A 21,850-nucleotide genomic window follows, 5' to 3' on the forward strand; every position below is an offset into this window, starting at 1 on the left:
TATGACTTCCTGAAGTTCACAGGGCAACTTCGTTCTCTGGAGCGATGCACAAATGAACTACACCATTAAAACAAACTATTAGTGCAGGGAACATATCTATGGAAATGTACTGACAGAATCTATAACACAAAAACACACACACACGATCTATCACTTTGAAAAAAGCACATATATACATACATATCAACATATATATAGGAGCAATTATCGTAATAGAGGGTTTACTTTACATCTGAATTGGCAGCAATATTTCATCTATCTTACTGTCTATAATGATATAAAACCACTTATCAATTAAAAGCAACTAATTAGGGCCCGAGCACCGAACGGTGGGAGGCCCTATTGATCGCTCTCTCCACTCTAACCGCAACAGGCTTCAAAATGCCTGTGCTCGGGCCCGTTAGTGCTACAACGTAGCCCTAGTTTTATGTGTTCTCTTATATTTACATTTTAACTTACTGTAGATTTGTTCAGTTTGTTTTAATACCTGTGCTGTTTATTTATGAATCTAGATTTTAATCATCTGAGCTGGGACATGAGCAGACAATTTGCTGTCAAACTAAGTTATTTAGTTTGATTTGATTTTACACAAAACAAACACACATATAGGTCATATAACATATTTTCAATCCATCAAGGGTCGAGGACTGGCATGGACTAAAGATAATTAGATATCAGGAAATAAACTTTACATATATCCCAACACAGCAATTATGTATTCTATGTTGAATAAAACAAGAAAAAAATACATACTGAAGACAATAGAAATAAAGGTGATAAAGGTAACACTAGAAAACAATGAAAGAGAAGAAAAAACAAGGGAACGAGTGAATATGGAAAATGAAGTTATTGGGCTAGAGGACCCATATTTAGATAAATGGTGGTGGAGGGCATGTCAATATAACTTCGAAACACCCTCATCTTGCTATATATACTGTGTGTGTGTGTGTGTGTGTGTGTGTGTGTGTGTGTGTGTGTGTGTGTGTGTGTGTATATATCTATACATGACAATCTTTAACATGAAATGCCTAAAATCAAATCAGAGTGATCCACTGAAATATTACAGCTGACATCTTTTCCTCTGACAAAAAACATATATAAAAATGTTGTGAAGAATTGGGATGAAATGCAATTGATTTTGGAACAGAATAAAAGGAATGAACAACCTGCATGCATCGATACAGAGTTTCTCACTCAAGCGGTTTTCTAAATCTTCCCAGAATTCATTGTGTGGACAGGGAGGTTAAATATTTGGTTGACACTGCTGCTCCCTGCTGTTCACATTCAGTAACAGTAGCAAACCATTCAAAGAGCCATAATAATAACACAGGCTTACATTGAATATAATAAGAAGACAATCTATACAAAACAATATCAGAAATAATCAGAAATAAAATATTAAACGCGGATGGTTCAATTTGAAAGAACGTGGCATCTCTCCTCGTCTACCTACAAATCACTCAAGTCAATACCTAAATAAATCAGGCGATATCGATTTAATTATCATGATAAATGTCACACTGTTATTTCTTTTAATTGTAAAGACAGATTTTTGCTCCTGAGCGAAGGTTGTGTATTTAAACTCTTCATTTTACAAATCTAAGGTGGATCAGTTGTGTGTTATACCTTCTCACTGTGCTCATACACAATGCCTCAACAATATATTGATGAATTCTGCGCCTTTGTTATATTGCAATTTATGTAAATTACATTACAGTAGTTATAGATAGTTGATGTGTTGCCCAGCTTTAAATCAGAATCCAACCCTTTGGGTAACGTTATCAATACGATTATTTAAAATGCAATATTGAATAATTAATATCTAATATAAATGACGTATTCAAAGATACTGGAAAAATGTTTATGTTGTATATTTTAAAACTTGATGTAAACCATGCGTTAAACCGAAACTGAAACTGTTCCCCCTCGCTCCGGTGGGGGCGCTGCTGCGACGGCAGAGTCAGACAGTCGAAGCAGTGTCTGATGTCAGTTGCCACAGCTGTTTGGGGGCAGCTGCCACTGCTGCCGCCCTGTTTGAGGGCAACTGCCGCTGTTTGTGACTTGTTCCCTGAGACTTATACGTAGTTTATGAATGTTTATAAGTGTGTTACTGTTCTGAGCACCAAGACCAATTGATCTGTATTTCTCCACTTGTATAGTGAAACATGCTCGTGTATATGGCTGACTTCTATGTCATATTTGTACCGATTCTGCTTAACTGCTGTTATTGCTTCGCCTATGTTTTGTGTCATTGAACTGAAGCTTGAAATCACACTGCTGCCAGGCTGCATCGGACACCTGTCGCGGCAGCTCCCACCTTTGTTTGGAGGCATCTGCCTCTGTTGCAACACTGTCTAGACTGTTGCGAGTCTAAAGTTTAGACTCTAAACAGCTGCCTGGAAACAAAGGTAGCTGCCTCCAAACAGTGTGACCACAGAGGCAGCTTCCTCCAAACAGTGTAGGGTCAAAGGCAGCTGACTCCAAACAGTGTGGCATCCGAGGCAGCTGCCTTAACACAACAGTGGCAGTTTCTGTTGACACCGGAAGTGCCTGTACGAGCTACCGCTGCCACGATTTGAGCTTGCCCTTACTGCCATAATGGCGACTGCTGGGACGGCGGACCCTGGACCCACAGCCCCGACAGGTACCCACCGTGTCCATCTCCTCCCTCCGCTCTCCTCACACCTACATCCCAACAGATCGGTTTCACGTTTAGTGGCGATTAAAACAAAAAAAATGGTGCGATGCGGTGCCGTTGGCTGCGTCGCGTCCCGGGTTAGCCTGTTAGCCCGCTAGCTAGCATCGAGGCTTTCACCCTAACAAATGAACAGAGCAGGGGACTAGCTTGTTTAGCTGCCTTGTGAATCAACCTTAATTGTTGTCTTTAGTCACACACAGCTTTTCTAAGAAACGTGTCATTGTTGATGCTGATAACAAGCAACGAAGTATGTCCCCGGACCGCGTTGATTCAGTAGTGTTTTGTTGTCAAGCCGGTTATTTGGTTAACGGTGTTTTATTCTGTGAGGATGAATAAACTGGGAGACTAAGGCACGAGGTTGAAGTCACATTAATGACTTAATGAAACTATTAAGGAAACTATTGTTGAGAAAATGAACGGGACGTGTTTTGTTGCTGGTTTGAACGGTTGTGTTCGTCTGGGAGAAGTTAACGGTACCACCCCGTTATTCCCCCGTCCTCCTCGGCCGTGACACCCCTGATCTCCCTCCGTCTGTCTGTCCTGATTTCTGGTAGAAAAAACAAAAGCTAACTGGATATTTCCATTTGGTATCGTCAACATTTCACTCCCCACAGTTTCACAGTGGATGTGATGCATTTTCCAAAACACACATCGATCCTATTGGTCGCCTACATTGTTTTAAGCGATGACACGGGCGGATCATGCTTCTCTAGTTAAGGGACAGTCTTCTGTGGTCCTGTGATGAAGGGCTGGTCTGGGATCTCTAATGTCACGTCCATGCTTGGTGAATTGCTCATGAGCTGCACTTAGCTCTGTTTCTCAGTGCCCACACACAGACAGACAGACGTTGTGATGCTCATGTGTTTACAGGGGTGTTTTATTTTCTGAGGGCAGGACCTTGACGATAGAGTTTCATCTTTGTGATCCATTTAGTTGTGCGTCAGTTGTTTGCTTCTCTGTGTGTATAGGAGTCTCTCTTCACCCCCTGGTAGCCACCCAGTCTGAATCAGTGAATAAAAATAGTGGCTTCCCGAGCTCTCCTGTGGCTCCCACATGGCTGAGAGCCTGGAAATGTACAAATACAAGACGCAGCTTTCTGTCAAAACACTCACACTTGTGACGGTAACATAATATGGTTTCCTGTATTAGCTACTGATTGGCCTTGTTTCCTAATCCGGCTGAGAACCAGTGTATTTATGGAGTCTTCATAAATGATTTTAAGAGAATGCGCATGTCCCATATTTTTTACCAGCCTGCAGGGGACATGTGAACAAGGCTGGCAGGGAGTTATTTTGTATACATGGACGAACAGATGGTTTGTCTCTTGTCTTTGGGTCTGCCACAGACAAGCTGAAGTCATTGTTAAGTAATTAGGTTAGTCTAATTCCAACCTCGAATCTGCTGCACAATGTGTTAGTGTCTGCTTCTGCTTTGACTTTTCAGCAAAATTGCAATGTGATGAATCTATAACCACTATAGGAGATTATTTTAACTAATGATTATCCTGCCAGTTATTTTTGTAAAGTCTTCAAATTACTTTTTTCCGTCTATTAGTCCAAAACCCAAAGACAGTTTTTCATGTGATAGTTTTTTCTCATTTCAGCACTGGTTATAGTATATTTTCTCCCTCTTATATACAGGCATGATTTAAATGTGTCCAGTGTTGCTTATTTACTAGGTTAAGCCATTTAGGCTGACCCTGTCCTGCTCCACAGATATTAGGACGCAGTTCTGGAGAAGAGCATTACAGCGAGGTACTCGCATGGGTGTGCCTGAGTGTTTCTGTGTGTGTGTCGAACTGCAGACACTGCATGAGTTGTGATGATATAGTGTGTCAATTCTTTTTACGTAATGGGAGGGAATGTGGGCAGAATGCAGCTCACAGTTTCCCGCAGGGTTGCAGTGTGTCCCTGCTTACTCAGTAGAGATGCATTGTATTCAGTGATATTAACACTCCCACCTTTCTTGGGTCGAGATGTCCACTTATTGCTCATCGCGTGAATTGGATCTGCTGGGGGCGAAGAGCTCACACGGTATTGCTACTACAGGTGTATAATCTTCCTAACAGCATCTTTTTGTATGTATGTTGACCTGTGGCACTGCAGCATTCAAGTGGATGTTGCCATTGGTTACGAGCTGGAGGTGCTTGCAGAGTGGGCGATAGACGGTTTAAACAGCAGGTTTATGTAAGGACAGGGGGAAGTCATCTTGACTATTTCTTTTATCGCAGCTGTTTTTGTTCTGCTCTTCAGGAGCAAACACCATGTATCTGGGGGATGTTTTTTCAGTTTAACTTCTTATCTTTGGGTTTCAGGCCAGTACATTTTACACACACGGTGATAGCATGAGGGGGGCCAAAAGCTGATACCGATATTAATCTCCAATACGTATAAATATTGGCTGATATATGGAAATGATTCTTAAGTTGTCGTTATCAAACCTTTATGACAAAGAAATGTAATTTAGGCTTGATATTGTACAGTTTAAACATAAACTTTATCATTAATAACTATAAATAAGAGGAAAAACAAATACAACCAAATATCTCGAACTTGAATTAAGAAAAAAAAATTCTCTATGTTAAATGGAAACATAAATGTAAATATCTATATTGTATAGTTTTCATCTTGTCCCATATCTGCAAACATAAGCATATACCAATATCTCTGTAAACGGCTCATAATCGGCCAATTGACATATGGGTCAGGCTCTTGTGTCCGTCTGAATATTAGCATTTTAGATTTAATTGGGGGGGATAAAAGCAAAGTTACTATGACACACAAAGTAGGCTGTGACGGAAAATAAACTAGAACTCATACAATCTTTTGAAATAAGGAGGTGATTGTCGACTCACATCCTTCGGGACCAAATGAATCTGGAGCATCCAGCTCATGGGACAAGTAGTTCCAGTTCACTGAGAGCTGGAGGTATCAGCGGCAGCAGTTAGAAACTGTGGCCACATTTAGATCTGGGCTCATCACTGACTTTATAGTCCTGTCAGCCAATGCTGGAAATAGCCGGACTAATTATCCAGCAGAACGTTTCTCAAACAGTCATTAACAAATTCTTCCATGTTGAAAGCTGCCAACTCAAAGCATTTAAAATGATTTCAAGCATCATATTTACGCTGCCTCCACAGGCTGATATGGGTTTCGTGAAGTGGAGTCTGAACAAGGGAGCTATCAGTTTCATAAGTCTTTTTTATTTTTCCTTGTAGGCTCTCAACAGTCATTGTCTCTCATGTCGTAAAATCCTAAATTAACTTGTTTTTCTGTTTTAGGGACCAGCAGCCTCCGAAAAATGGCCTCTTCAGAGGTAAGGACATCAAAAACTGCCTCACTGAATTGACAAAACACTTCTGCATTATGCATAGCCCCAAGTTATGTAAATGTTTATCCAGTCAACTCCGTGGAGGTAAGCGGAACAGGTTTACAGAGTTAACGCTTGCGTTCATGCTGCCGTCATCAGTCTGGGATGTCTGGCACTGAAAGCTTAAAATGTTTCCTGCAAGTAAGAGACTGGCCTTTACTGCCGCAGTGATAACAGGTGAATAAATACATGAAAAAATCATGTGCGTGGCAGTTTTTTCTTGCAGAGTTTGTATAGTGTCAGTAGCAAAATGAGTCAACAATGAAGCAATAAACTCCCAAACGTTGTTACTGTAACTAGGGTTGGGCTTACAATCATTACAATGTTGAGCCCAACACACACACACACACACACACACACACACTATTTACATAAACATATTTAAATGTTTCCCCCTCCTCAGGTGCCTGGCTCTTCTAGCACAACTCAGAGTATGAAGAAGACCATTGGACACCGGGGCGTCGAGACCTCCACAGGAGAGACGACCTATAAAAAGGTTAGGGGTGGATGGGGGTCAGTGACACGGGTTTGTTGACACCCTCAGCACAGAGCAGCAGAGGTGAAAAGTGGAAAAAAGAACCAGTGTGCACGCCCATGTGTTTGGTGTAAATGTTCTAAAATTAGTTTTGAAATTCCTCCCACTAGACGCCCAGAAATAGTGAGTAAAACAGCAGAAATCACTGGGAGCAAAATGTTGTTGGTTCCAGTGCTAACTCTCTCTCTCTCTTCCTCTCCAACCTTTCTAGACCACGTCATCTGCCCTGAAAGGTGCAATCCAACTGGGTATTGCTCACACTATTGGCAGTCTAAGTCAAAAAGCAGAGAGGGATGTTCTAATGCAGGACTTTGTGGTGGTCGAAAGCATCTTTTTCCCCAGGTTTGTAGCAGAAGTCCTTGAATAAACATTGTGATCTTTTTGTTTCATGTAATGTGATGGCCCCCCCCCCCCTGTCTTTTGCTCTGTCTCTCATATTTTTCAGTGAAGGCAGTAACCTGACACCCGCTCATCACTACAGTGACTTTCGCTTTAAGACCTACGCTCCTATTGCCTTTCGTTACTTCAGAGAACTGTTTGGCATTCGGCCAGATGACTATCTGGTCAGTACTTACACCAAACACACACATCCAGGTTTATGAAAAGTGTTTTGGCTTTTGTCAGCCTAAATTGAAATATATGTAGTCAAACAACTTCAATAAAGTTACTGTGCATTCAGAAATCAGTGGCCTAGAAGCACCATCATTATGCAACTATTATATGCACTCATTCCCAAAAAGGCCTTTATTTTGCATATGTGTCTTTTTTTAGCACCTCTCCTGTGTCAACCTCTTGACAAGCACTTGACAACCACTTGGGGGTTTAAGAGTCACTGATGTAGTTAAATTAGAGTTCTGGATATGCAGCCATGTTTTGAATGGACATTAACGCTGACTCCTCTTCCTCTTGAAGTATTCTCTGTGTAACGAGCCACTGATCGAGCTGTCGAATCCCGGAGCCAGTGGATCAATCTTCTACGTCTCTAGTGATGATGAGTTCATCATCAAGGCCGTTCAGCACAAAGAGGCTGAGTTCCTCCAGAAACTCCTGCCTGGATACTTCATGGTGAGCCTGGATTGAGTGTTTCCAGTATGAATGATTGTTATTGCAATAACTATATGAGAGTAGGAGGCTTAAATGAGTAGGAGCAAGAGTTCCTTTCCAGTTCAAGCATGTCAAATCTCAAATCTCTTTGTCCATTTTCCTGCTCCCTTCTAGAATATAAACCAAAACAAGCGCACCCTGCTGCCCAAGTTCTATGGACTGTACTGCGTTCAGCGCGGGGGCAAGAACATCCGTATGGTAGTGATGAACAATCTTCTCCCTCGGATAATTCCCATGCACCTCAAATACGACATGAAGGGCTCCACCTACAAGAGACGAGCCTCTCCTAAGGAGAGAGAAAAGGCTGTTCCCACTTACAAAGACCTGGACTTTATCCAGGACTTGCCCGACGGTCTGCTGCTGGAATCGGACAACTACAATGCTCTGTGCAAGACTATACAGAGGGACTGCTTGGTGAGTCACAGAGAGACTTACTAACCCTAACCCCGTGTTAGGAGTTATTCAAGTGTTGTTCACTCAAGCCTCTGGGCACACATTGAAATACGTGACACTTATGTATGCAGTTACAATATACAAGCGTATTCAAATTCCTAGATGTCCTGGAAGCTAGATGTCGTCATCTTGTTCTGTATGTCTGGACAAAATATAAAGCTTAGTTCAATAGTTCGCCATATTATTTCACAGTTTAAATGTTTTCTGAACCAATTTCTGACATTGTCAATTAAGATGCATTAAAAAACGTAAAGCTCGTCTAAAACTGTTCATAATTAATTTCTCCGGAGGAAAAGTTTGAAACTGTAAAACAATGTGTGTTGAGCTATGGATCTAGGATTAATATGTTGTACAGACACTCAGAACCCGATGACATCTTCTAGTGTGCAACCAAGGAAGACATCACAATTTGTATGCTGCAAATTTCCTCAACCCAGTAAATAACGTGCTCAATACAGACCATCAAGTCACATGATACAAAAATCTACCAATATAATTAAACCACTGAATGTAACATTAATATTAGTGTGAAAATGTGTTCTTCTTTTTTTAACGATTAAATTAGAGAGTATAGTGTACATGCTCCTGTTTGAGGGTGTTACTGTCCTTTCCAATTCTGATGCTGAGATGCTTGAGTGTCTGTGATTGTTTGATTGTGCCCATGATACAATGTGTGTACTGTACTTGCCCTAATTGATGGTCGTGTCGCTGTATGTTTCATTTAGCTATTACAGAGTTTCAAGATCATGGATTACAGTCTGCTGGTGGGCATCCACAACATGGACCAGGCCAGTCGAGAGCGAGAGCGCAGCGGGGGCTATTCGGGGGACAGTGGTGGGTCAGAGGGAGCTGTGACTCCAGACCAGCGCCGGCCGCAAGCCCAGAAGAGTCTGTACTGTACAGCCATGGAGTCCATCCAGGGGGAGGCTCGAGGGAAGGGAGCTTTAGATTCAGAAGACCAGTGAGTCATGTAGCTGAGCTCATCACAAGCTTTTTATGTGGTTTGTCATCTGTGACTGGCACTGGACCATTGATTTAAATCTTGTTTCTTCTCTGGCCTTGTTCTTCCAGCATGGGTGGTATTCCAGCTCGTAACAATAAAGGAGAGAGGTTGCTCATCTACATCGGCATCATCGACATTCTCCAGTCCTATAGGTCAGTGTCAAATCATTTCCTCGCTTAAACATTTGTTCTTCATTCATGAGCAAGCCTTCCACCTACATTGCCGATTTACATAACTCGCAGTGAATGGTTTTCTTTTCTCTTCTTATTCAGGTTCATTAAGAGGTTGGAACACTCCTGGAAGGCTTTGGTCCATGACGGGGTAAGAGAATACACACCAAATGTTCTATGAAAGAACAGATCAATAAGCAGACGAATTGAGCACAGTGGGTCAGAGTAGAAGGATTAATTGATATAAATAGTGTTGACATAAAAGCTTGCTGAAGACTGTTCAAAACCAAATGAAAAGCAATGATCGCTGCTGTTGTGATTGCATGTAAACTTAAAAATGTTAGCGTGTGTGTCAGGTTCTAATGGCTGTGTTGCTTTTTCACTACTTCAGGACACAGTTTCAGTTCACAGACCTGGCTTCTATGCAGAGCGTTTCCAGCAGTTCATGTGCAGCACAGTGTTTAAGAAAATTCCACGTAAGTATGCATTTGTGTGCTTAATGTCCCGATTAATTGACATTTTAGAAATTAATTCTAATATAACAATCTTGGTGTCTTTGCCTATCCACCTTAATGCTCTCTGTCTTCTTTAGTAAGACCATCACCATCTAAGAAGAGTCGTGGTGGAGGTCAGGGAGGTCTTAGGAGGGCCCCCACCCTCGGAGCTCCCACCCCGCTCTCCAGCACAGCAGGGCAGATGTCTATCGACTCCAGACTGATGTACCACAGCCACTTCAAAAGCACAGAGTCAGAAGCTGACAGTGGTAAGAGCTGAGGCATAACGAAAATTGTCTGCATTCTATTATTTAGCTCATAGCTGCGCTCACACTGGATATACTGGTGTTGAAAACTATGATAAAAATGTTCTCAGGCGTGCTGTCGGGCAGATCTGATCTTGTTCTGAGGACCCCTCCACTAGACAACCCTGCTGATAGTGAGGCCAACCTCTCCACCTCATCACTAGGCAGCACAGGAGTCGCCTCCACCTCTCCTCCCCTGCGGTAAAGATGACAATAATAATAATAACTTTATTTGTATAGCACTTATCTAAACAAGCTTACAAAGTGCTTCACAAAATCCATGGCAAAAATAAATACATTAAAGTTCCCACATGTAATTTATTACCTTTGTTCTTCCATCTTGTTATTATCTTTTTGCTCTGATGTTTCTCTGCAGTTCTGTTGGAGTGGAAGTGCACAAATCCGCAAACACAGACCATGACCAGGGTGCTAACCACAGGTACAGAATGCAGTCAAAGAAAAGGAAGAACAGCATTTTTCTCACTTGTGTTTGAGGTTGTGTCTCACTAACCATTTTTTTCCTGCGTCAGTTTTGGCGAAGAAGAGGCTGCAGATAATTCTGGCAACCTCTCTGGAAATGAAGATGTAGTTTCACTATCAGACATCATCCCCGAGACAAACATCTGTTTTGTAAGTATAAACAATGATACATAAATCGGATTGAATTTATTTATAATTTTATTTTGCCGTCTGTCAGTAGTAGCCGCACATTTCCTATCATAATCTTTGTATTGCTTCTATCTTCACAGTAAAAAAACGACACGGTGCAATCCTAGAATGAGGCGTTTCTGGCCTGGTCAGAGTGGGTGGAAGTAAGGATGAAGAGAACACGCATCCAAAGCAGACCCTCCGTTGCACCGGTGATGTTGTCTCACCCATACGTACAGTATATACAGGGGTCATTGGATGATGCTTGGAGGTGCAGGGGAGGTCACAGCGGTGTTTAAAGCAAGGACGGGAACAATGAGGAGCCAGTGTGCGGTAGGGCCTGAGACTTTCCCCGCCATCAACAAAGTCGCTGTGTGTACACTATTTCCACACTTGCCCCATTGCCTTTATTAACAGCTTTGGGAAAAAATAAAGGACCCTGAATTGGAAGCTTATAAATAGCTTTGGCAGGGGTTCTCCTTCATCTTTGCAACATGACAGTCTGCTGCAAGGTAAACATAGAATAAAAAGATTTACTTGTATATAATGAAAAAGCCCCTTGTCACCAGTGGATGGTGAAGGCAGTCAAATTCTCCAGAAGAGTCTGTTGTTTGTGCCCATTTTTCACAGCATGAAAAGATGTGAGTGGGCACAGACAGCCTTTCAGCAGGAATACACACTTACAGAGCACATGAAGGGCATAGCCTGCGTTTATAGGAGCGAGCATTTTCCTGTGTTCATGCACAGTCTAAATGGGTTCACATTTCTGCGGCTCACGCTCTTGTGTTCCTATTAGCGCATGTCCATTTCCCCTCGGCATGCCTCATGTTCAGGGGGGAAATCTGAGCTATCAGTGCTCATTGTTCAAATCAACACTTGCTGCTGTCAACTCTGCAATCAAGTATGCATTTCTTTTTTTTTTGCTGATTGTGGATGTACAGTATTTGTTTGAAGTCAGACTTTTGAAACGCTGACCCCTACGGTAATATAGTTTCACGGTTTGTGATCAGATATTCTGCTGGAAGCCACGGTGGTGCTGCAAAGGTCCAACCAGATCTTGCCGTTGCTGAATGTACATTAACATTTTTTTTTCTTTCTAATTTCATAGAATGTGTCTTATTAACATGGCAGATCACATAATTACAACCCTGAAAATCCCCCCCTCTGATGTGACCATATGTGCTGGAGTATAAATGAACATGGAAAGATGAGGTGTCGACAGCGCTGCTGAACAGTAGATGCTGTCAAATGGTATTAAGTTAATAGAACAGTAACATCCAAGCTACTATCTGTCATGTGTGTGCCTTTACATGTTTGTCCCGCCCCTAACGTGATGTATAACTGACATTTTCAAAGGTTCGTGTCGTAGTTGTTCAGAGAAACCTGCCTTATCACTACAGCTGACGTCATCAAACTGCCATTTGTATGTCTGGACCAACTCATCAGTTGTCAGGGTTTAAAAGGAATTTCATATTTTAATGCAAACACTAGTACAATCCCTTTTGGTGACATCCATGTTGAGTGTTCCGTCACTCTTCTGGCATCAGACAGAACAGATCTGTGTCTCATTCGTTTCTGCTGGTTACAGAAATGACACACGGCCACATCCACACTCGGACCAATATTACCAATCATGTGTAAAACAGTTTTTTTGTATGTGGTCTTACTCAACCTTTAACTTGGCAGTTCATAATTAAGCTGGATTTTCACAAAGTGTCTATCTTATTGTTTAGAGCACTAAACAAGCCCCAGATGTTGCGGAAAACTTTCTACCCCAGAAGTAACTTCCGATTCAAAGATTTGAATCGTAGCAGAACTTAGACAAATCTTAGACATGATCTAATTTTATGAATTTCTCTTCATGTCCGTTAAGCACATGTTGTCTGTGCAGCAGAGAGGGAGGAAATGTGAGCTATGAACATAGAAAGAAGGAAAATGACTCCTTGATGCACAGTTGAGGATTCAGAAGACTTTTGTATTATAAGCCAGCCACGGCACCAAAGAAAAGAGTAGGGAGTTCCTGTGAATGTTCAGGATCCAGTACAGATGACATGACGAATAAATAAGACACTCCTGAACTGATATGTTTTATATGGTAATAACACTGGGTTGACCTGTGTTTTGAATCTATTATTAAACTGGATGTGTTTTTATTTTAATTTTAATTTTTTTGATCAATGATTTTATGTCTGATCAGCTGTTTCTGACATAAACCTGGACCCTGAAGATTTATTTTTCTTTCTCAAAAAATTATTTTAACTTTGGCCTGAAACATTTCAAGAGGTAACTCCACATTCCTGTGAAATCCTGTGAGAAGTTCAATTTGCTGCAGTCGTGGTAGATCTTAGAACCCATTATTTACCACCCTTTGTGTAGTTAGGCGAATGTACTTGAAATTGATTAGTTCTGATATTATACCGAAATGTAAAATGCTGATTTCCTCAAAACAGATCAGTTCAAAGTTGTATTTAGTCGGTTGAGAGTCAAACCGCCGCCAAAGAAAAACACTCCCCTGAAAAATCTTATTTAAAAAAAAAATCAGATTATATTTTGTGGCTGCTTGACTTTTGATGCTTTATGTTGTAAATTTTTTTTTTAATGGGTGGTACTGTGTAATTGCTGGATGCAGACCACTTGTGGCGCAGTTTTAATGTACTACTCCAGTGGCACAAGACAAACGTCATCCTCCGGTGCTTAAAGGGCACTCAGCATTGACACTACAAAATATTTGAAGCAATGCAATATGAACCACAATCTGCCACCTCTCAGCTCTAAGAAGTGTATTTATTAATATGATCGCTGGTTGTAGGCTGAAATGACAAAGTTGTGTTATGTAGACGATTGTACGTATACTGTAAACTGACAGAAGGATGTCTAAAACTTTATAGCGTGTGTTGCCTGTGAAGGGGGACGATTTGACAATTTGACTTTTTATATTTCATGTTTAGATTGTGATATGATAGATATATTCTCTCCATGATGATTCTGGGTCGTTCAGCTCCCATGCATTTTTCTACATGAATGTTTCACGTGGCTCACGAGCCAACGTTGCTGGTTGTCCTATATGCTTCAATTACTATATTTCTACTGTGTATAAAATGTGTATATGTACATATAGGAGTCACGGAAATGCCTTCTCATGCAACATGTGCTGCCTGTCCCCCCCGCCCTGCCATGTTTCAGTTATGTGGTGGTGATGTTTTCATGTCGGATTTTAAAAGATTAAACATATTTTCTAAATCTTGGTTTTGATCCCCCTCATTCAGAAGTGTTGTCTAATTACCTGTTATCAGGAGTTTTGTGAGTACAACAAGGAATACAACCACAATTTTAAGTAACTAGAAAGATTTTAATAATCGACAGAACAAATTATTCACATGATAGTGGATGTTGCAACAAATGTGCTGACTAGCGATTCATTCACTATTTTACACCATGTTACACACTTTCTGGGTCATCTTCCACATAAACCTTCCCTGAGATTACATAATCCAGGGCCCTCCAGTTGAACACATTGCCTGGGGTGAAGGATCTGTCTTTCATATAGCGTTTTATCTCAGAGTCAGAGACGACGTAGTTCCACATGTGGACTTTAGAAATCATACCAATAAAAGATTGACCTGCGTCAAAGCCCCCACCATAGCTGTCTTGTTCTTGACCCAGGATGGTGCTGGGCTTTCCTCTGATGGGCTGTCCAGATTTGATGAATCTCTTGATGGTTGGCACGCCGTCCACCCACAGCTGAGCCAAGCCATTATCAGAGCGCCATGTAGCACACATGGAGTGCCACGTGTTTGGAGGAAATGACAGCGACAGGAAGTCTGTGCCGCCATCCCGGGCGTGTATCCTGATCACGTCCTCTGAATTGATCTTATAGAGCACAAAGTCATTGTTGTGCGCTGCTGTAGACAAAGAGAAGAGGCCGTAGTTCCTTTTGACATCTGTGAGGAACCTGAAGAGAAGAACCAGCTGTAAGAAACCGAGGGAAACAGTTCTACATACATTCCCGCGAAAAACACATGCTTTAATATATCACCACCTGAGACAGACGGTCACAGAGCTGAACTCGGTTTGAGGTGTGAGGAGTTTGACATGATCAACGTTGCTCTCCTTGGAGAAGACGAACACTTTACCCAACAGATCTGCCGTGGTGGAAAATTGAACAGTGATTCAGAGGAGGAGAGTGAGAAAGAATACTGACCATGTTACCAAACATAAACTGAAGAATTCTGGTTACATTTGACCAATCAAATGCTGCTTTATGCTAACAAAGCTCTTTAACTGAACAAAAGGGTCGACCTACCAATGGGTTCTGCGAAACATGTTGATATCAGGACCGTCAAAAGTAAAAGTTTCTCCATCTAAGAGTTCAAAGGGTCTGTTTTAGTATCACTGAAAATAGGAAATAATTTTTGCAGTAATTTTATGATCATAAAAAATCACTTTAGCTCAATAATTACTTTACTATCACAGTCTGGGAGCCTGTGTAGGTTCCAAGCACCATGTTTTTTTGTATAACAGCTAATTTTAAATAAACGATTCGAGTCAAGGTTTGTAGAGTATCTTTTACCTTGTGGTCTGGCAAGTGTCGGCTATGTGTGGATCACCTGGATGCTCCAGTCTGGGTTGTCTGAGCTGCTTAAATTGCTCTGCTGTAATCATGATGGACTGTGGACTCTTTCCCAATTCTTAGCTACATCAAACAAAAAATGTGTCCTCTTTTAGCATGAGATACCCATTGGCACTGTAGGGGCACATTCTATTCTTATGACACAAATGCATAATCATCTTTGCCCTAATGTCCCAAGGAGCAAGCCCCTGAAGAACAAACATATCCACTGTGTACGAAGTCACTCACTGCTCACATTGCAGGCCACTAAATAGTGAGTTTGCCATTTTGTAGTGCTGTCCAAATGTTTCATGAGATTTTGTAAACCCTATATAGTGGACTCAAAGCATCTTGTAGTGTACAACTGACGGTCACTAACCGAGCAACACACACCATCATGCATTGCGCTCAGTGGTGAAGGAAGCATTCAAACATTTTATTAAGTAAAAGCACTAATAAATACAACATTTACTCAAGTAAAAGTAAAAGTACCACATTAACTTGTAGCTTATTCCCTAACTCAAAGGTCTACTACATCATTAACTGTGCCGAATAGTACAGACTGTCATATATATTTTTTAAATAAGGCTATGGATGTGGTATATGTTATTGCTGAGCCTTTTTTTTTTTTGTTTCGACAGCCAAAGAACTGACTCTGAAAAAACTAGTTCGGCTCTGGCACCAACACATAGCTGGCCTAGAAGAAAGAACCGCTTATGTCAGGGTCTGGGGGCGGCATTATCATGGGCCAACAAGACCAATAAGATCAAGGACAACATTGTGACTGCCCATTTTAAAAAATCTGACCTTGTGTGATGTGTAGTCTGAAAAGAGGATTGAATAATATTTAACTTAATTGAGGTGAACCAACTCCGAACCAACCCTAGCACTATCGGCATAGAAAAGTGGTTTACCTGGAACTCCCTATAAAGTGAGTAGGGAGTGATTTTAAATCGAATCTAATCTAAATCTTTTAATGTCTGCATGGATGATTTATTGTCAAGATACATGTGCAGTCAAGGGCCCTAAGCGGGTGCCCCCTTTTTCCGTGTTGCCCCTGGTCCTTTGAAGGTCTGTGCACACCACTGATCCTGTGGCTGTGGAGTCCACAGAGCTAAAAACACGTGTTATTAACTCACACATAGATTAAGTCAAACTGCTGGAGTTCACATTTATCTCACCGGTATTTACAGATAGTGACAATCATAACGTTATATCTCATCTTTTGCTCTTCACAAGAAAGGACTTCATTACCCACAAGCCACCACGTCGACGTAGTGGACCACGGACGTCAAGATGGGGCTTGAGAGTACCATGGTCTGGTAAGGAGACAGAAACACGTTTAAAGTTCCTGAGTTGACTGACAGTGAGACACCACCTGAGACAGGCAGTGTGGAAGTGTGCAGCTTGTTCTGCTGTCAACACTTACAGGCTTACACAATATCTTTTACACTGAAGATGCTCGGGCTATCCCCTGAGTCACCTAGCTAACGTCAGCTAGCTGTAGCTCCCAGAACAAAGCTAACCAACAGCTCCCCAAGCACGTTCCGGACATTGTATCACGTTAGATCCATACTCACGTTAACCGGTGTGGTTGTGCTGTTTGTGTCAGTGAATCTCACCTGCAGCGGAATCGTCCATGAATCAAAATGCCTTTGTTTAACGGGTCAGCATTAGCTAGCTCACAAAACCTGTCATCACATGATGGGTCTGTTGTTGCCTTTACTTGATCAACATGATAAACCAGAGGTAACATGTTTATTCAGTCATGTTGTTCTAGCTATGAAAAAAACAAAACACTGATATAACAGTAATTTGTTTTAATCACAAGCACTATACAGCCGGTTTATTACATTCATTTACATTGTGGTATTGTTTTCACTGGGGCTGCATCGTTTATTTTTGATCATTTGTATGTTTAGATCATTGTTTTTGTTATATTTTCAGTCATTAGACAGTAAAGAAATAGTGAAATTACCCATTATATTATCCCTAAATGTAAAATATAGTTATTAATAGTATCAAACGCCCTAAAGCTGATAATATTTGCTTTTGAGAAGTGGATATTATTAAATGTTGGACATTGCTGCTTGATAACTTTATTCAGCCACTAATGATGTTTTCTAAACGGTTGTCAATTGACTCAATGATCCAATTGTTTCTCTTTATAATCACAGATGAAAAATATATTTATTGTATATGGATATACAACCAATATTTGTCCAATCAAGGGCTGGGCAACAATATTGACTGATATGAAAATGTTTATCTTCAGATCATTTTTGTCCATATCACACAGTTCTGGTCCAATCTGTGTGTGTTTTTTCTGAAGTGATCATTAACCTTGTTGTTTATGCTCCTTAGTGTGGACAACAGTGAGTACATGCGAAATGGAGACTTTCTGCCCACCAGGCTGCAGGCTCAGCAGGATGCAGTTATCATTGTGTGTCACTCTAAGACCCGCAGCAACCCTGAAAACAACGTGGGCCTCATCACCATGGCAAAGTAAGAGGCAGTGTGTTTGGATCAGTGTAGTGACATTTAATATATGATAATCTAATAACAGAAGTGTGTTATGGCTCTGTGCAGCAACTGTGAGGTGCTGACCACACTGACTCCAGACACGGGGAGAATACTGTCCAAGTTGCATGCTGTGCAGCCAATAGGAAACATCAGCTTCTGCACGGGCATCAGGGTGGCACATGTGAGTTTGTGATTAACACTACACAGTGGGAAAGTTCCTCTAGAGGAGCTGGAAAAAAGGAACACAAAGCTGAAATTTAGGAACATGTGGACAGATCAGTTAAAGTTACTGCCGTAAATCTAAACAAGCCTATCTAACCCAATAGCTAATTTATGGTGGTCTGTGGTGAAAAAGAGTTTAATCTTCTGATTGTCACTCAAGTGCATTTTGTCAAGTCACACGGTTCTTATCTTTTTATTCACTATGTTTCTTTCTGCAGTTGGCATTGAAGCACAGACAGGGCAAAAACCACAAGATGCGCATTATTGCATTTGTTGGAAGCCCAGTTGAAGACAACGAAAAAGAAGTGAGTTAAATCAATCGGTGTGTTTTCCATGTTATTTCTTGTCATGTATTTCCAGATAGACTTTCATATCATTCTTTAAAGATTTGGATGTGATGGTAGACAGTAATTGGGATACATGAGTACACTAAGTGCACCTTGAACATTGCTACGTACATACACCAAAGCAATGAGTCTTCTGCCCGCGTTACATTAAGAATTTACAAACTCAGCAGCAAACGTTTTTAAGTTTAACATAACTTACTAATAATAATTTCTGCAAACTATACCGTTACATTGTCACTGGAAATGTGCAGACGGCAGAGGCCTCCCTCACAGGATGAAGAAACCAGTGAGTAAAGTGCCTCTTCAGTTATGCCTCTTTCTCTTTTCCTGTAGATGGTCAAAATGGCGAAGCGTCTGAAGAAAGAAAAAGTCAACGTGGATATCATTAACTTTGGAGAGGAGGTATTTTTTCATTGAAGCACAACACACAGACACACACAACCTCTTAAATATGTGCTATTTTATATATTTTATCACAAATATTTGGTGCTCCACACGCCCACCCTCTTTCTCTTCCTTGCAGGAGATGAACACAGAGAAGCTGACGGCCTTTATCAACACACTGAATGGTAAAGAAGGTGCAGGCTCCCACTTGGTCACAGTACCTCCAGGCCCCAGTCTGGCTGATGCCCTGCTCTCCTCACCCATCCTGGCTGGAGAGGGAGGTGCAGTGTTAGGCCTGGGGGCCAGTGACTTTGAGTTTGGAGTGGATCCCAGTGCAGACCCGGAGCTGGCCTTGGTAAGAGAGCAGGGGAACTGTCAATTTCTTCAGGATGTTGCAATCGCAGTATTCAAATAGTCATCTTGAAATCATTGTGACCTTGCAACTTTCACCCATCGTAGCAGTCCCCCACACAAAACTGGAAGCCAAACACATTGATGTCAAACTTGCTTTCTTGTTACTGGAGATGGAGACATCATTATTCACCAAACAAAAATGATACTAAAGAGCCGGTGATGCAGTTGGCTGATAAATACAAACACACAAATGAAAGTCATTGATTGATTGACTGTGAAATATTGTAAAATCAAGGCCAGTTACATTAATGCTGGCCAGTTTCCATGACCAAACTTGTCTCTGTCATATGCTACCTTTGGGGACAAATGTCATAGAACAAACCAGTCGATAGGGGACTGACTGTAAAAACGCTGTGTCACTAATGGTGGGTGGGTGTGCTTACATATTACAAATTGTAATCTTTTAGATTTGGCTGAAGTGAAATCATGCATTTTAGGCTGCAGCAATCCCAAAAGAATCATACAGTCCTGGAGGGAAAAATCCTATAATAATTACTTGTAGTATGTATTTATGTCAGTTATGCTATACTTCAATTTCATTCATTCAGATTTATTTCTTCCTCTTCTTTTTTGCACTAGGCTCTGAGGGTGTCTATGGAGGAGCAGAGACAGCGGCAGGAGGATGAAGCTCGCAGAGCCGCTGTTGCATCAGCTACTGAAGCTGGCATTTCCTCTCCTGTCGCAGATGGTAGGAAAAATTGATTTTGCCCATTTCCCGACATGGGGTTTATAGCTTTCAACATGAGTGTGTTGACATGGCATATTTTTCTTTTTGTTTCAGAGTCTGAGGATGCCCTCCTGAAGATGTCTGTTCCAAACACAGAGTCCTCCACACCTGCTTTACCAGACTTCAGCCGCATGACAGAGGATGAGCAGATTGCCTATGCTCTGCAGATGTCTATGCAGGGACCAGGAGCAGGTTAATCATGCATTTAGAATTTTCAGAGTTTCCTTCATCAGAGAATGAATGACCTTTAAATACAAGCTGTGTCCATCAAATCAACACTATGAAATGCAAACGAAATCAATTTACTGCAGGATCTTCATACATTTTTGTAAACGAATAATGCGACTTCTTTAAAGTCTGGAAAATATCTGTTTCTGCAATTGATTGAACAGTTGTCTCTTTATTCCAGTTATAGTTGCGCATTTTATACTTATCATCACTGAAACACTTCCTTATTTACTTTTGTGGCAACTATCTACTATATTCAAGTCACATTAGAGGAAGTAGACAGTTTGGAAACCCCCACACACACACATCCCATGTTTTAGTTTTCAGTCAATATTTGCATAGTTTATTATATCTTACGAATGCAGCATGAGACAACAATGGTATAACTATGTCAGTGGTAGACAGTGGTTTAGTTATTGTGACTTAAAGTAACATACCTAATTCGTTTATTTGTTTTTCGCAAAAAAAATATTCAGACTTTAGATGTGGTCGAAATGTTATATTTTAATCAGCAGTGGATCAAACAGTTAAATGTTTGTGTTTGTAATTTTGGCTCAGCAGCAACAATCGTCCACCAACCCCATGTTTCCTTCTTAAGTAACATTTCTGTTCCTTTTGGTTTTTCTGCAGAGTTTGGAGCTGAGGACATGGACACGGGAGCTGACATGGATTCCAGTCAGGCGAAGGTAAGCACAAGCCTTTACCAGTTCTCAGTTGTCATTTTGATGGTATTGAAAGGCAAAGGTTACAATACATTATTATCTGTGTCTAGGATGAAGAGGACTACGATGTTATGCAGGATCCAGAGTTCCTCCAGAGCGTCCTGGAAAACCTTCCTGGAGTCGATCCCAACAATGAGGCCATCCGTAACGCCATGGGTTCTCTGGCTTCCCAGACTGGCTCTAAACCCGACGCCAAGAAAGACGAGGAGAAAAAGAAATAAACACTCGAAGAAGAATTGAACATATGATGAATAAACAGACCTGAGAATTGCACTGCGTGTGTTATTCACGGTTATATTATTACTCTCCTCAACACAGGAAATCTTTTGTTTATGTAGCTGTGTGAACTGTGAACAATGTTTTCCTTTTTTCAACTTTAGGTTAAATGATTTCTGATTTTCATTTATTTGTGTCAAGCACATTCTTCCTTTTGAATCTTTTCTAATATAACTACTCAGCAGCATGGGCCGATTACATCTCTTAATAAATTTATAAGGTGAAACTTTGTGATTCTTGAAATTAATTTACTTTTGTGAAAGCTGCCACAGTTTGATCTTTTCCCTCCTGCTTTTCCGAAATAATAATGAATGTGGTATTGGAATTTGTATGCTTGAATCACTTTTTGTTAACAGTGTATAATGATTTATATGATTTCACGCAATTAATAAACGTGAATTCAGGGAGATACACATGGACACAGTGAGATTGGAGTACAATAGTTGTGTATTAACTTAATGATAGGTGACATCAGTAAATATATTTATGTCCAGAATATTTCAATCTACAAACAGAGTCTGGCAGCAAGAGAAAAGTTTTAAAAGGCTACTTCAGACTTTTGGTGATACCTAAAGCCAAAACAGTAAATTAAAGATAATGGTAAAATGTACAGCTGATA

At 40.9% G+C, this 21,850-nt stretch overlaps 3 protein-coding genes across 6 annotated transcripts; 2 read left to right on the top strand and 1 right to left on the bottom strand.

Annotated features, from left to right (window-relative positions):
• Positions 1-2,490: 2,490 nt before the first annotated feature.
• On the top strand, positions 2,491-14,019 carry LOC118113453 (phosphatidylinositol 4-phosphate 5-kinase type-1 alpha). 3 transcript variants are annotated; one of them, XM_035163183.2, is made up of 17 exons: positions 2,491-2,644; positions 4,414-4,452; positions 5,979-6,013; positions 6,471-6,563; positions 6,814-6,944; positions 7,048-7,165; positions 7,515-7,667; positions 7,821-8,120; positions 8,885-9,120; positions 9,231-9,314; positions 9,435-9,483; positions 9,724-9,808; positions 9,925-10,095; positions 10,203-10,332; positions 10,508-10,570; positions 10,662-10,761; positions 10,881-14,019. In XM_035163183.2, exons 1-17 carry the CDS (start codon positions 2,599-2,601, stop codon positions 10,881-10,883), a joined length of 1,836 nt encoding a protein of 611 aa, XP_035019074.1. In that variant the 5' UTR covers positions 2,491-2,598; the 3' UTR covers positions 10,884-14,019. The 3 variants fall into 3 exon arrangements, with proteins under 3 accessions (XP_035019074.1, XP_035019075.1, XP_035019076.1); XM_035163184.2 differs by lacking the exon at positions 4,414-4,452 and having other exon boundaries at positions 2,520-2,644; XM_035163185.2 differs by lacking the exons at positions 2,491-2,644; positions 4,414-4,452; positions 5,979-6,013; positions 6,471-6,563 and adding an exon at positions 6,582-6,725.
• Positions 14,020-14,107: 88 nt separating this feature from the next.
• Positions 14,108-15,545, bottom strand: LOC118113460 (C-reactive protein). 2 transcript variants are annotated; one of them, XM_035163192.1, is made up of 4 exons: positions 15,350-15,474; positions 15,083-15,140; positions 14,819-14,921; positions 14,108-14,731 (listed from the first exon to the last, which is right to left on the bottom strand). In XM_035163192.1, exons 2-4 carry the CDS (start codon positions 15,138-15,140, stop codon positions 14,218-14,220), a joined length of 675 nt encoding a protein of 224 aa, XP_035019083.1. In that variant the 5' UTR covers positions 15,350-15,474; the 3' UTR covers positions 14,108-14,217. The 2 variants fall into 2 exon arrangements, with proteins under 2 accessions (XP_035019083.1, XP_035019084.1); XM_035163193.2 differs by lacking the exons at positions 14,819-14,921; positions 15,083-15,140 and having other exon boundaries at positions 15,350-15,545.
• A 1,063-nt stretch (positions 15,546-16,608) lies between these two features.
• LOC118113458 (26S proteasome non-ATPase regulatory subunit 4) lies at positions 16,609-21,642 on the top strand. The gene is made up of 10 exons (XM_035163190.2): positions 16,609-16,710; positions 17,753-17,893; positions 17,978-18,092; positions 18,352-18,438; positions 18,814-18,882; positions 19,004-19,219; positions 19,858-19,966; positions 20,060-20,197; positions 20,864-20,919; positions 21,006-21,642. The coding sequence occupies exons 1-10, from the start codon at positions 16,685-16,687 to the stop codon at positions 21,174-21,176; spliced, it is 1,128 nt and encodes a 375-aa protein (XP_035019081.1). The 5' UTR covers positions 16,609-16,684; the 3' UTR covers positions 21,177-21,642.
• The last annotated feature ends 208 nt before the right edge of the window (positions 21,643-21,850 follow it).

This window comes from Hippoglossus stenolepis, chromosome 8, assembly GCF_022539355.2.
Source record: "Hippoglossus stenolepis isolate QCI-W04-F060 chromosome 8, HSTE1.2, whole genome shotgun sequence".
NCBI lineage: Eukaryota > Metazoa > Chordata > Actinopteri > Pleuronectiformes > Pleuronectidae > Hippoglossus > Hippoglossus stenolepis.